The 14,393-nt window shown below is 36.2% G+C and overlaps 3 protein-coding genes across 4 annotated transcripts; all 3 read left to right on the top strand.

Annotated features, from left to right (window-relative positions):
• Window positions 1–438: 438 nt before the first annotated feature.
• LOC110895487 (GTP-binding protein At3g49725, chloroplastic) lies at window positions 439–5,050 on the top strand. Of its 2 annotated transcripts, XR_002567164.2 has the most exons (14): window positions 439–886; window positions 1,553–1,617; window positions 1,769–1,831; window positions 2,625–2,714; window positions 2,804–2,916; window positions 3,002–3,070; window positions 3,180–3,324; window positions 3,419–3,474; window positions 3,565–3,615; window positions 3,711–3,765; window positions 3,853–3,909; window positions 4,039–4,158; window positions 4,250–4,773; window positions 4,845–5,050. XR_002567164.2 is itself a non-coding variant. In XM_022142809.2 (13 exons), the coding sequence occupies exons 1-13, from the start codon at window positions 544–546 to the stop codon at window positions 4,628–4,630; spliced, it is 1,608 nt and encodes a 535-aa protein (XP_021998501.1). In that variant the 5' UTR covers window positions 439–543; the 3' UTR covers window positions 4,631–5,050. The 2 variants fall into 2 exon arrangements, 1 of the variants encoding a protein (XP_021998501.1); XM_022142809.2 differs by having other exon boundaries at window positions 4,250–5,050.
• Window positions 5,051–5,645: 595 nt separating this feature from the next.
• LOC110895486 (probable pectin methylesterase CGR2) lies at window positions 5,646–7,598 on the top strand. Its single transcript, XM_022142808.2, has 5 exons — window positions 5,646–5,834; window positions 6,423–6,462; window positions 6,546–6,584; window positions 6,661–7,035; window positions 7,224–7,598. Exons 1-5 carry the CDS (start codon window positions 5,712–5,714, stop codon window positions 7,436–7,438), a joined length of 792 nt encoding a protein of 263 aa, XP_021998500.1. The 5' UTR covers window positions 5,646–5,711; the 3' UTR covers window positions 7,439–7,598.
• A 1,506-nt stretch (window positions 7,599–9,104) lies between these two features.
• On the top strand, window positions 9,105–10,435 carry LOC110893215 (phosphatidylglycerophosphate phosphatase PTPMT1). The gene is made up of 6 exons (XM_022140331.1): window positions 9,105–9,125; window positions 9,222–9,287; window positions 9,374–9,432; window positions 9,869–10,043; window positions 10,155–10,211; window positions 10,322–10,435. The coding sequence occupies exons 1-6, from the start codon at window positions 9,105–9,107 to the stop codon at window positions 10,433–10,435; spliced, it is 492 nt and encodes a 163-aa protein (XP_021996023.1).
• Window positions 10,436–14,393: the final 3,958 nt, after the last annotated feature.

Raw genomic sequence — 14,393 nt, 5'->3', positions numbered from 1 at the left:
TCTGTATAATACTTAATCATTCAAAGACAAATTTGCTCACAAAACAAATAGACTAAACCACTAAATGCTGAACCAATAAGAGGTCTCAATTGTTAAGAACTGCCCCAAGTCAAATAACCTCTCAGTAGCCATTCCCAATCTTTCTAAGACTATGGGGTATGGGGCGGGGGTTGGGGCGTGGGTTGGGTACAAACACCCACGTCACCACCCAGGGTGGGTTTGGGTTTTGGCGTGGCCCCTTGGGCGGGGGTTTCAGCCCGGGCGTTGGGCGGAGCTACGAACATGACATAGCGGAACCTCGTTGGCCAAGAGCACTAGCCCTTTGAAATTGACTTTTTTTCCACGCCACTCCAGCCACGCCCCACCATACCCCTTTGAAATTGACTTTTGGTCTTGGGTGCCCTATACTTCACGTGTCAGACGATGCCCCAACAACCCACGGCCCACCACCGTACCCCAGAGTCTAAAACCCTTGATCCACTCTGTTCTTCCAATTCTAATTCCCTTTCAATTCAATCAAACCAAACACCCAAAATCTTTCAAATGTTTAGCATCATTCACCGCACACGACCCTCAATCCGATTCACCCCACAAACCCTCATCCTTCAATCAACCCCATCATCATCAAACCCATTCATCAATTCACAATCACGACACAAACACGAGGAACCAGACTCCAATGAATCCAATAACCATCCAAAACTGTTCGTTGTACAGCCTCGTTTTCGACCCGATTCCCTGTTAAAGATCAAGCTCGATGAAGCTCTGAATCTTGCCAATTCGCTTGAAGAACAGAGAGATGGGGATTACGGTACCCAATTTAACGACAAAGAATTGCCCCCACATGTTGTTGTGCAAAACCCAGCTTATCGAATTACTCGTGCAGGTCTGATTTCTGTAATTCGTGAAGAAATTAGGGATTTTGACCTCTTTGACTTTTGGGGTCAAACATATTGTTATTTATGTGAATTATTTATGAGTGACATGTGCAATTGTTTGTGTTTGTTGTAAAAGTTGTGATTTAGTTTATTATGTTGGGTGTTAGTTGTGAGTTTGAAGGTCAAATGTGGCTTGTTTGACTTATGAGGTCAAAGGGTTGTTTTATATAGATCAAAAACATGAATTAGTATTTATATGTATAATTGTAACGACAACAAATATACTAGGTAAAATCGCATCACTAGCGCAGCTAGTAGCATAGGGTCTGTTGTGGATAAACTATATCTTTAGATGCTGCTTCCAGGGAGACCCGTAGCTTTAAAACACATGGAAAGTATAGGAAAAGCTAAGCTCCTAAGACAAGGTTAACACAAAACTGTGTCTTCCTCCCTGAAAGTCCTTAACCTTAATCCTACGCATTCACCAAGTGCAAGTCCTATCCTCGACCATGTCCTTAAGCAAATAGTTTATCATAAACATTGTTATTTGTATTGGTACTTGAGTTTACGTTGGTTGTTATTTGTAAATTTTGAAGGTGAAACGTAGATTGTTTGACTTATCAAGTCAAAGAGTTGTTCTGTTCTTACTAAGGAGTTTGCTTTTGGTGATGCAGATACTTATTTCGGACCGGGGACTGTGGACAATATCAAATGCCATTTAAATGCTCTAGATTCACAAGTAAAGTGTCATACTAACATAAGTTTCGGTTTTAATTTTCTGTTTTTCGTTTTAGCCTTGAAGTTTAGAATGAATGTATTTGAAGTTCTAGTTCTTTTTTCGGTTTCTGATGCGATATTGGAATCTTAAAATGAATGCATTTCTGTGACAGGGTGGAGTAGATGCTGTATTTGTGAACGGGATTCTGACCGGAATTCAACAGAGAAACTTAGAGGTAGATCTTTTGCATGTTAAGTTCTAGCCTAAACGGGTTTGGGTCAATTCTTGGTCAAACCCGCAAACATGTTTAACTTAAAGGTCATGATGGAGGGTGTGGGTTCTACAGTTGACCCTTTATGTCAAAGTTTTAAACTGATCGGGTATTTTATGTCAAAGTTTTAAAGATACACGAGAAATGAGCATCAAGTTTTATAGTTTAAACTTAAATGTTTCTATTTACACTTGTACCTTTTGTTGTATATGTGTTGAAAGAGTAAAGTATACGGATGGTCCCTGTCGTTTATCAAAATTTTGAATTTGGTCCCTGGCTTTTCAAAAGTACACGGATGATCCATGTAGTTTGCACTTTGTAACGCATTTACTCCCCAGTCAACAAATCCAATGGTTTTAGCATGTCCAAGTTGGGGACTAAATGTGTTATAAAGTGCAAACCATAGGGACCATCCATTTAGTTTTGGAAAAAGCCGAGGGGCTAAATGCGTTACTAAGTGTAAACCTCAGGGACATTCTGTGTACTTTTGGAAAGCTAGGGACCAAATTTAAAATTTTGGTAAACTACATTGACCATCCATGTACTTTACTCTTGTGGAAAAAATTGGGAATAAGTGTCTAATGTTTGGGTAGATAATTGATGTGGCGGACATGATTTTCGGGTTCGTGTCGGGTTCGACCCGCCAACCCACGAACATGAGTCATTTAACACCCTTATCAAATATCATATTAATCTCTTCTTTTTTACGACTCAATAAAATGTGATTTTTGCTGAATTGCTACACTACTGACGGCAGCGGGCATGGGGAAGAGCCGTTCTCGATCGCGTAGGTTTAATCATTGAGATATTTCACGCTCACGCTCAAACAAAAGAAGCAAAGCTGCAGGTTTTTGATTCATGAATTCATCCCTACATCAATCATTCTTCTTAAATATATTTTTGTATTTTAATAATACTTGTTATTTATTCTTAAAGGCTGAGTTAGCTGCTCTTATGTACAAAAGAACTAGACTGGTTCGCATACGCGGTAGTGGTGGGCGTTTAACATTCGGTGCCGCCGGTGAAGCTGAAGTTGTTAGTGCCAAAGGGTACGTATAAACGTATAATACCTATTTAAATAAAAAAAATGTGAAACTAATTATTTAAATATAAAATCCTTGAAATAATTTACAGGAGAGGAAGCGGCGGACGAGGGTTCATTAGCGGTGCTGGAGAAACCGAACTTCAACTTCAACGAAGAAGGTTTGTATTAGACGCGCCTCTTTATGTTTAAACGTTAATATATTATTTTGTTATTATTACATTTTTTGTTTATTAATGCAATAAACTAATAATGGAAACGTAATTTCAGAATCATTGAACGGAAAAATCAATTAATGTCAGAAATACAAGAGGTACGTCGTACCCGAGCGCTCCAACGTGCATCTCGCAAAAGGTATGGAGGCACACACGGTCAACACATGCCGACTGTTGCCGTTGTTGGCTACACAAATGCGGTATGCTTATATTACAAATACAACTATATTAACTTGTAGTTTAATTTAATTTTTATTTACCTAGCTTAATGTTTTTTTGACAAATCTCTTCTAGGGGAAATCTACATTAGTTGGCGCACTTTCCGACACCTATCTTTTTTGTGATAATCGGTATGACATTTATTTTAATTTCGCTACCTTAATCTTTTTCATATGTATAATTCCTTTTTTGTCGCTCATGTTATGTAACGTCAAGTGCAGGATGTTTGCGACTGTTGATACAAAAGTACGACATGTTATTCTCCCATCAGGGTAAATATAAATAAGCCCGCTTACCTTTTCTCCGTTTATTTATTATTATTATTTTTTAAATAATCGAGATTATGAGTGATTTATACATGTTATAGGAAGAAGGTGCTCCTTAGCGACACCGTAGGATTTATATCAGACTTGCCCGTGCAGGTAACTCATAATTTATTTATTTTCTTTTTAATAAAGTTATTAATAGATAGTCGTTCTTTATTATTAGTTTTACTATTAATATTACAGTTAGTTGAAGCGTTTCATGCTACATTAGAGGAAGTTGTTGAAGCTGATCTTCTTGTGGTACGTCCTGTTTATTATTTCTTTATTTTTTTTTATAGCAGTGAAGTTACGGGCCCCACCAATACCCTGTTAAGCTGTTTCAAAGCCTAAAGCGATGAATTAGTTGAAATTTTTTAATACTTCATGCAGCATGTACTAGACTCGAGTGCACCTAATCACGACGAACAACGAGAGTCTGTATTGCAAGTTCTCGAACAAATTGGAGTGTCAAACGAGAAGCTTGAGAACATGATTGAAGTCTGGAACAAGGTGGTAAACCGTAAAAGTCCATTTTACCCTTCCATTCTTCCTTAACCTTGTACAATCATGTAACATTACTTTGTGATTATTTTTGCTTCAGATCGATCTCAATGACAATGAGACGACTGTAAATGAGGAAAGCGAATGTGAAATGAACGAAGACTTGGATGGTTGGCTTTCTACAGGCGATGACGTGAAATGGGACGATGCAAGTGCATCATTTGTGGGATGGAAGGAGTTTGAGGATCAACCAAAAGACGTTTCTACCCTCTCGGTTGAAGTTAAAAGTGATTTAAAATCTCAACATGAGTTTAGCCCGGGCCCGCATGTTAAAACATCGGGTGTAACTAGAGTTGGTTTACAAGAGTTGTTAGAACTCATTGATGATAAGTTGAAAACCGATAAAGTGGTTGAGAGAGGTGTATTTGATCGCAAATGGCGACCACCACAAAAGCAGGATACAGGCGTTGCAGTTGGATAAGTAGTCGTTTAATTGTTTTTTGGTATTGCTTTTGTAATTGAAGAACATTTAATGCTTGCAATTCACGGCAAATACAACGGAGGCAATGAGGAGACCGATCAAACAACCACTACACTATGAGGGTACTAGGGAGAGATTAGAAGGTAATCAATGACGGTTTTGGGTTGTCTCTAGTTAAAATGATTGATGCGTTGTGTGCTCTTGTCGAATGCAGTTTCTCGGCTGTGAGATGTGTCTTCTCCACGCTTTTCTGAATGGTTTTCTACAATCGTCGATGAAATATAATATTGGTTATACTATTAACGTTTGCACACGAGGTGTTTTTGTTTTTTTTTTTGTTTTTTTGTTTGTTGTAAAATAAAGCAACTTATGTCACTCATGGTTTTCTATTTGCACACTAGAGATGAGGTTATTGAAATGCGCTAAAGCTAAAAATCAAAGTCAAGCTCTCATGACGAAAGGGCTTAATAAAATGCGCATCAAAGTCGTGTAGTTTTTATGCATCGTTGTAATGTTATGCATCAAAATGCATTATGCTTCAGTTCGAAAACCCATCTTTCTACAACACGCGGTTGAAGTATAAGTGTTTTTTTTACTAGTCATAAAGTCTATGCTAACAGAAAACTAGACAATTGCGACCCAAGGAAATGATGTCAAAATTATTGACCAAAATCATAAAGGTCATACATAGCAATCTATCAAAATCCGATAGGAAAATGGTTGCAAATAATCTTCCAACAAAAAACCAAACGCTAATCCTCGTACGTAGGATCATCGTCCAACACCGACACAACACCCATGCAAATCAAGCAATCAAGATCAAAGTCATTTCATATGACCCCATAAACAGCTTAAATTTCAACCCATACCATCACATTCTCTCTTTCTAGGCCCCACCTAATGCTCTAAATCTCAAGATTTAGCTGTCTAATTAAAACCCCATATTAATGATCACACTGAATGCTCTTAATACCATTTGTTACATGTCACCTTTAAAGTTCCATATTATCTTAATCAATTTGTGCTTTATATATATTTTTGAATATCAACTCCAAGCTTCATACTTTAAACCGGTAGAGCCATGTTAAGAAGGCCCGGGAATCAAACAATGCGAGTTACAGGCGATGGAAGTTTATCACCTGGACGGACTCTTCATCCTAAATCTGGCACGTCTCCTGGATTATTTGCTGCACTTGTACTACTAGTAAGTGTGTATATATATTGCAGAACAAAATGAATCATTCATTTTTTAACCTTAAAAAGGTTTACAATAAGAGAAAACGGTAGAAATGCAACGTTTATTCGTCCCTTCTTAGATTAAAGAAAATATATGAACAATTTTCGTTTATGGATATAACATAAACATGTGAAAGTCATGTGTATGTTGCATTATTTGCACATAACCTACACGTGTAGGTAAACCGTTGAAATATATAAAACGTATGAAGAAACTAGTTTTTGATGGTTTTTTATATAAATAAACATAAGCATATATAAAATTTTAAAAATATGAAAATTGACAACAAAATAAAACGATTTATCTTTCTTGTTTTTGTTCTCACAAGTGTTTTGTAACGAATCACTCTATATGTGTGTGTACAAGGGAAGATTATGCTAGAAAAGAAATTAACCTAAAAAGTGTACGAAACCACCATGAGACATCACGTGTTAAAGAAAATTGTGGGAACAGTAAAACACGCTTTAACACACCACTGGAAACAACACACCTTGGCGCACCGTTATAATTTTATGTACGCTTTCAGATCTGATTTCGGTTTTTCTTGAAACACAGGGAACCTTCTTTTACATTGGCTACTTTTGTAGTAGCTCAGGTATTAGTACTCTCATTTTCTAACACATTTACATATCAGTTTGTAAATGGATATACCACATAACACTTGTACATAAAATATAGGTATCTTTAAAGACAATAAAGAAGTTAGCAAGACTGAAGGTAAATATGTTTCCTTTCATCTTATATTCCTTGTGCAAAAATAACTTTTTAAGTCATGTTTTCCATTTTATTTCAGGTGACTTTGGTTGCACATTTGATGTACGAAGAGTATTACCCGTTTTAAAGAGAACATATGGTGACAACATGCGTAAAGTATTGCACGTTGGACCTGACACTTGCTCGGTAGTTTCACAACTGATGAAAGAGCCTGAAATCGAAGCGTGGGGAGTGGAACCATATGACATAGAAGAAGCAAATACGCGTTGCAAAAATCTTGTCCGTAGGGGCCTTGTACGCGTAGCAGATATCAAGTTTCCTTTACCATATAGAGCCAAGTCATTTTCACTTGTAATAGTTTCAGATGCAGCTGATTACCTATCTCCCAAGTATCTCAATAATACCATTCAAGATTTGGCAAGAACAACGGTTCAAAATCTTGTTATATTCACCGGTAAGTTGCTAAATACTATAAAAAAAATATGGTCACTTTTGCTACTTTAGTCCAAAACTCAAACCTTTGAATCTGGGTCCCTGTGGTTTCAATTTTGTTGTCATTTTCATCCAAAAGCAAAATCTAGTCAGATATTTTGGTTAACATTCAGTTTTTTTGTCTTTTTCCTCCATTTTTGTCATTTTCAGGTAATCCTATTCATTCGAACGCTAGAGTTGCGCGACAACCAAAATTTGGACATCCTGTAAAGGGTGAAATGAGAAGCAAAACCTGGTGGGAAAGGTTCTTTGTTCAGACTAGTCTTGAAGAAAATGATGATGCAACAATGAAATTCAAGCAGGCTGCTTTTGAGATTTCATACAAACCAAGATGTCAAGTTTTCCACCTCAACTCGTATCATTGATGATGTTAATGTAACTTAATAGTTTTAGGAAACCCTTTTGTAAGAATGTGATTTAGGGGGCATGCACGGTGAAAGAATATGTTGAATCTTAAAACATGCAGCCTGGGAGCATGTTGGAATCTCCTTATCAATGTGAGATACAAAAATATTTATTAACACACATTAAATTATAAAAAAGTTAAAATAAGAAAGCATATCTATTGTGTTATCAACTCTTATTTGTATAGTTATTAATACTGAAACATGGTGACTTTCGAATAATCAAGAAAGTTGAAGGGGTGAAAGGAAACGAGTCTAAGTTTTATTGGTGTGTTTATCGGTAAGCATTTGAATTAGTTTTCATGTTTACCAAGTAATTTGAATTTCTAGTAGATATATCAGTCGCAAATACCTAATATATGGGGATTCTTATTTATTTAAGGAAGGCGTCAAGCAATAGTTTTTGTTCATCTTTTGTTCTTCATTAATGTTGAGTGTGGTTTTTATATATCGCCCAACCACTAGTATCAAAGCCACTAGATTCAAGGCTGTTGTTTACCTCTTAATAAGGCTCTTAATAGTTCAGACCTCTTATTGGTTCAATACTTAATGGTTTAGACTGTTTGTTTCACAAGCAGATGTCTGAATGGTTCAGACATTTGCCTCTGAATGGTTAAGATTTATGCAGAGAGTCTGAATGGTTAAGATCTCTAATCTGAATTGGTCAGACATTTGTCTCTGAACGGTTAAGCATTATACAGTCTCTTAATGGTTCAGACCTCTTACTGGTTCATATCTCTTACTGGTTCAGCACTTAACCATTCAGATGTTGCCAAACAGCCCCTCATACTGTGGGTTTGAAGGTTTGAAATAACAATCAAAAGTAGGTGGTTTTTGAAAACAATAGAAAATGATAGGTGATCAGGTAGCGATCAAGGGCTAATAGCACTACATTTGTTGGGTCTTTTGGAGTCTTGATTTGGGCTCGGGTTATTAGTTGAAGACTTAGAAGACTTGTTATTTGGTTTAATGAAGATTGAAGACATGGGAGGCTTTGGGCCGGTCGAATATCTCTTTATTATAGCCCGTTTATGTTTTTTAGTACAACAAGTTATAAACCCTAGACCAGTCTCTATCTATACTATATTATAATGCACGAGGGAGGGGTATTTTAAGATACCCAAAAAATAAGAACTTTCCCCCCCTTTATTTATAGATAGACCCCTAAAATGAGGGTAATTTGGTCTTTCAAACATTATTTATTTTTTAGCCCCTAAACTTATTAAACTTTAATCCCTGAATTTTAAACACTAATTACATGTTGAATTTTAAACACTAATTTGAGCTCTCATTTTAAACACTAATTTGAGCTATCATTTCAAATTTTAAACGAGTGAGAGAGAGAAACGTAGAATTAGGGGGTCGGTGATCGGGCGAATCTTAGTCGTCCGGTTATAGCAATCATATGGTGATAACTACCCTCCGACGGTGACAACGGTGGTTTAAGGCAGCAGTGACTTTCTGGCGACTAAAGGAGGTTGGACCAGAAAGGGGACGAGTAAGGTAGGTAAAATGACGGTGAATATGGGGTGTTGAAGACCTAGCTGCCGCCTTCGGCGATGGCAGCTAGGGTTCCGACGAAGATTTCGGCAAAGCATTTTCACATACTTGTTATCTCTTCATCTACATGACTGCATGTAGATCGATGGTGTTATGGAAAGTTCCGACCTTTTTAGTATGTTTCCCGATCATGCACTTGTTTGTATTTTTTTAATTATCTATGTTATGATTTTTCTGTATCTAGGATGATTGTGCTCAGTTGTTGTGGACTCAAAGGGTCATGTTTACAAGTAATTATCTTGCACGGCTGGTATTAAATGTTGATAAAATGAAAGTTTTGCTAATTAGTTGATTTTGTTCTTCTTTTCTAAACGTTTGTTTCATAAAATGTTCTAGGTAGGGCTTTTCAAGATATTGAAGGTTGGTACTTTCTTATTGCCATCTAAGCTGATCAGGTAGGTATGTATGATATCCATTTAATGTTCTTCTTCTTTTATGTATGCTAATTGATGTCTTTTGGCAATTTAAATTTGGAGAATTAACAAACAATCTTAATATTTTTAAGAAATATTTGGTGTTGTATGTTTGATTCTGAGCTTTATTCTAGCAAAAAGACTGTATGACCACCTAATTGCATAAAAAACTTGTTAATTAGAAATTTGAATTGGTCAAGCAAAAAAGTGTTTGAGTGTCTGTGTTGTATATATGTTCATATTGGATGAATCAATAACATCGGTGTTGACTAGGAATGCAAATAGTTTTGACTTTTGATAGTTTGTAACATCATTGATCTTGTTAGTAATTTATCTATACTAATGTTAAAGTTAGATTTATTTTTGGGTAATTGATATGGGTATTATTGTAGTCATATTCAACTTTCTTTTTAAATAGTTTTTTTCTGTTGGGTGTTGTACCATTCTCGAAAGACGTTTATCGGTTGAAGCAACTTAACGTTGGTGGTGTCGTCACTCTTAAAGAGCCGTATGAAACTCTGGTTCCCACTTCCTTTTATCAAGCTCATGACATAGACCATCCTGTTATTCCTACGCGAGACATAGCCCATCCTGTTATTCCTACGCGAGACTACCTGAGTGAAGTGTTATTCCTACTTTGCGACCTGTCTTTAAAACTGTGTTTATCGTTCTTGACATTATATATATATTGTGTTTGTTTACAGAGAATGCAACCCGTTGTAGAACCGCATACATGCACTGCAAAGGTAGGAAAGAAAGGAGTACAACAATCATGCTATGTTATTTGGTAGCTTTATATGTTATGTTGGATTAATTATTGTTAAATGAAATATTGAATATGTATAAATGAGTGAGTTTTAAAATTTTGTAGGTTGAATACAGATACATGACCTCTATTGCTGCATTGGAGTATGTGAGGTCTAGGCGACCTAGAGTCCTCTTGGCACCGTCTCAATGGAAGGTTAAGCCCCCATATGTTCCTTAATAATAATTTAACGGATTATCTCATCTGATAGTAATCAAGTTTCCTCATTTGCGCTTTATTGTTATTTTTTCGCTTTATTGTTATTTTTTATGGATGAGTAAAAAGATCTGATGTTAATGTTATGATGGCTGAAGAAGCGTCGAAGCAGCTCCAGAGACGCGTGGCCGCCTTTGAGAGGGAACTACAACATCTGCAATACAGGGTATGTAATAATAAATTCGTTGTATTGTGCGATTGACTAATAATCATCGCTCAACTTCAATTCTATGAGGAACTAATGCATTTGTGAACACACTTAACAAAACATGATCTGTAATAGACGCGCAAGATTGTTTGAACACATGCCACATAATCATGCTGATGCACATCTCTCGCTTTACTGATATATGGGTTTTGCAGCTATGTTTAATAGGGTTTGTAACTCGTGGAATGACGTTTTTCCTTTGGGGAGGCTGCATGATGGCAAGAAATATTTATCTCAGATTGACTTGTATTTCAAGCTCTAATTATTTATCATTTATAGGAACTTTGCTTCTTATTTGAAGATGCTTTCATGACAAACATGGTGTTGTGACACAACTTTGTAATGGTGGTTACTCTGATGATATGCTCTTTCAGCTACAGCTGGTAATCATATTTATTTATATTAGAGTAAATTATGATTTTGGCCCCTGTGATTATATTACTTTACCCTTTTAGGCCCAAAAGGAATCTTTTAACATTTGAGCCCCCAACGTCTTTTTTTCTAACCCTTTTGGCACCTAACACTAACCCCATCCATTTACTTTTAGGGGCCAAAAGGGTTAGAAAAAAAGACGTTGGGGGCTCAGATGTTAAAATATTCCTTTTTGGGCTAAAAGAGTAAAAGTGATATAACCACATGGGCCAAAATCGTAATTTACTATTTATATTAATATTTATCTAATTTTGGTTACTAGATGTTATGTAACTAAATTAAGGAAACCATTCAACAATTCCAAGTATCTTAGCTTTATACTGTTGTAAAAACCGTTCAAAGTTGTTAGCATGTTACAAGTATTGTTTCCTAGTTACAAAATTTATAAATAGATTAGATTGACAGCAAAAGAAATTATTTTTTAAAAAAGCCCCAAATTTATTGTCCGCTTTGGTCCCTTAAAAAGCTTGGTCTGGCTTTTGTAACAAATTCGTCTTCACATCTGATTTCCAACCTTTGTCGTAGTTGTGTGGTTGATGGAATTTTATTGACTAAGGCTGGTACCATGACGGGTGGTACATGTGGTGGAGTGGAGTCAAGGTCACATAAATGGGATGATAACAAAATAAAAGGTTTTTGGATTAATTTAGATTAACATTTTTAATTACTTTTGTAGTACCATTTACACTTGGCAATATTTTATAGCTTTAAAATGAAAAAAATGGGCTTGAAACAGAATTGCAAGAGCTTGGCTCAATAAGAGAGCTGCAGTTAAAAGGAGTATGAAGTATCTGAGAAGATTAGTATACGTCATAAAGTTCACTTTGCTAATGAGTATCCTAATATGATCTCATTATATTTTCTGTTGTAGAAAAATACGGAGAAGAACCTTTTAAAATTGGTGATGGAATACAGTAGGAAGACATGGTCAAAGATTCGGTACATCTTCGTCGTCTAACAACCGGGGGCTAAAGTCGGCTGGTCTTTTGTAGGTTAGTTCTAAGTTACTCTTTTGTGATCATAGCTAGGAACAAGGTGATCTTTTGCTAACCTTAATCTTTTGTATGTTATTTTAAAAAAAATACCTTAATAGGGTGGTCCACATAACCATACAATTGGAGGACTTGCAACTTGCTTAAAGCATGCTCAATCTTGTTGTAGCTAGGGTACACATTGGTCTCTCGAGGGAGTGATAACCACTTGGTTTCTCTAGATCTCATGCCATTGGTAATTTTTTTTTTTGTACTTACAACTTATGAGTTGGTATATTACTATATTTGGATGTGTTCAATCTCAAATGGGTCAAATAGTTTGAGTAAAATTTTTAGCTTAAAAAGAAACAGAATGGGCGCCTTTAACTAAAGCTATTCAAGAACTCCAAGAGCGGTGAGGGTACTGGTTTATCCTATTGAGATATTTTGATTTAGTATATATGTGTAATCGTAAGTGCATGTAAAATTTCGTTCTATGTTATATATTTGTTTATCGTTTGATTTGATGTATGACTTGTTGTTTTTCTCAAATTTTAAAGAGAAATAGTACTTGATATCTCGATGTCATGTGTGAATCATTATGAGTGTTTTCTTAAGCGCGCCTAATTAATACGAAGCATAGTGAAATGTTAGGTCATGTTTAAAGAAGATGTGAACGTGTTTTTTACTTTAATCTTTCATTCTTTTTGTTAAGAATTGTATATTTTTAATATGTGACAATTACTTAAAGCTATAGGTGTGTTTAGACCAGTTTTGCGGGCGTTAGTGAGTTCCATAAAGCACTAAAACATGGTGCTAAAACATGGTGGATCTAGAGGGCTAAAAGTGAGAGTATCGAATCTGGACATATGTTTGATGAGGGATGTTTCATGATCAACTAGCTATTTAGATATCGCTAATCTGGGATGCAAGCATGCTGCTCAAAAGTTGGTATAAATACGGAATGGAGGTCGAGGCTGGTTCTTTTTGTAAAAAACGTGTGGTTCTGTGTTTCTGAATTTCGGATGGAGGTTAAAAGATAGTTTAATTGGTTTGAGGGGATTTATATTTATATCTAAACCGCCAAATATATCGCGAAGGGCATCGATGTGGGACAGTGTAAACTTTGGTTTTCTTGAGAGATATTTTTACAAATGAACAACCAGTTGAAATACAACTACTATATAAGCATGATCATTTCCAACAAAACTTTCAAAAGGTTTGCAACAAGCTATAACATTGCATTCAATGATAAACTAACTTCAAGATATTATTTGATTTGATTGTAGATTGAAGTAAAATCCAATGATCTTTTGGATTTATCATATAAGAAATATAAAATAGAGATATAAACAAGCGAGCCACCGAGCCGATTTCGAACGAGCTTAGCAAGTGACGAGCTATTTTCAACGGAGATTTTAGCGGGTTGTGAGATTTTTGAACAACCCTACTCTCGATCCCTTCTACATGTGTACTTCGAATTTACTTTGTATAAATAATTAAAAACTTATATAAGTTAAAAGTTTATATTAACGGTATTGTAAACCAACCGAAATGCCTCACCCAACACGCGGGTAATTTCCACTAACAAAAACCGTCAATCTAAGCGATTAAACGAACCAAACAAAAAACTATCAGTCTAACCGAACAAGCCAACCTGACTAACCGAAAACGAATTGGTTAATAAAATATACTAACCGATGACTTCGGTTTCGGCTCCAGTTGAGGATAATAACTAAACCACGCACACCACAATGAAATGGGCTAACCAATGGCTATGTTTATGACGTAGATCCACCGGTGGGTGCTACAATAAATATTATCTGAATAAGAAAAAGACAAGTACCACAATGCAAAATATTCCCGCCGCATCGCGCGGGCACCCTGCTAGTATACTTGTAATATAAAAGTATGTTGGTTGCAGCCCGTGGACGTAGGTCAGCCGACCGAACCACATAAATCTTGTGTGTCATCTTCATTTCTTATTTTTCTCGCAGTTTGTTCGTGTTTGTGTGTGTTGCAACACCCGAATCACTCAAGTAGTATCGGAGCTTAGGCTTGTTACACACGTGAACAAATCGTAGAAGAAGGTGATTTTGGTAAGGTAAGATTGGCGAACAATGATGTTCTTGACATTACGGGCATGGGTGACATGGATTTAGTTACTTTAGTCGGTTCATGGACTTTGAAGGATGTCAGGATGATTCCAAGCTTGAGAAATGGTTGATTTCTGTTGAGCTGTTTGATGAACAGGGACATGAGGTTAACTTTGGGAACGGGCAGTGGAAAGTTGTTAAGGGAAATCTTGCCA

Source organism: Helianthus annuus, chromosome 12, assembly GCF_002127325.2.
Source record: "Helianthus annuus cultivar XRQ/B chromosome 12, HanXRQr2.0-SUNRISE, whole genome shotgun sequence".
Taxonomy (NCBI): domain Eukaryota; kingdom Viridiplantae; phylum Streptophyta; class Magnoliopsida; order Asterales; family Asteraceae; genus Helianthus; species Helianthus annuus.
Note: the sequence above shows the minus strand (reverse complement) of the source record. Positions and strands in the feature narration are given on the sequence as shown.

Bases quoted from the DNA above. Each gene is read 5' to 3' on its own strand.
- LOC110895487 (XM_022142809.2), top strand. From the start codon at position 544: ATGTTTAGCATCATTCACCGCACACGACCCTCAATCCGATTCACCCCA. The intron at 3,071-3,179 runs GTTTGTATTAGA...ACGTAATTTCAG, and splicing joins CTTCAACTTCAACGAAGAAG to AATCATTGAACGGAAAAATC. The intron at 3,616-3,710 runs GTAAATATAAAT...TACATGTTATAG, and splicing joins CATGTTATTCTCCCATCAGG to GAAGAAGGTGCTCCTTAGCG.
- LOC110895486 (XM_022142808.2), top strand. From the start codon at position 5,712: ATGTTAAGAAGGCCCGGGAATCAAACAATGCGAGTTACAGGCGATGGA. The intron at 6,585-6,660 runs GTAAATATGTTT...ATTTTATTTCAG, and splicing joins AGAAGTTAGCAAGACTGAAG to GTGACTTTGGTTGCACATTT. The intron at 7,036-7,223 runs GTAAGTTGCTAA...TGTCATTTTCAG, and splicing joins AAATCTTGTTATATTCACCG to GTAATCCTATTCATTCGAAC.
- LOC110893215 (XM_022140331.1), top strand. From the start codon at position 9,105: ATGACTGCATGTAGATCGATG. The intron at 9,433-9,868 runs GTAGGTATGTAT...CTTTTTAAATAG, and splicing joins TTGCCATCTAAGCTGATCAG to TTTTTTTCTGTTGGGTGTTG. The intron at 10,212-10,321 runs GTACAACAATCA...AAAATTTTGTAG, and splicing joins CAAAGGTAGGAAAGAAAGGA to GTTGAATACAGATACATGAC.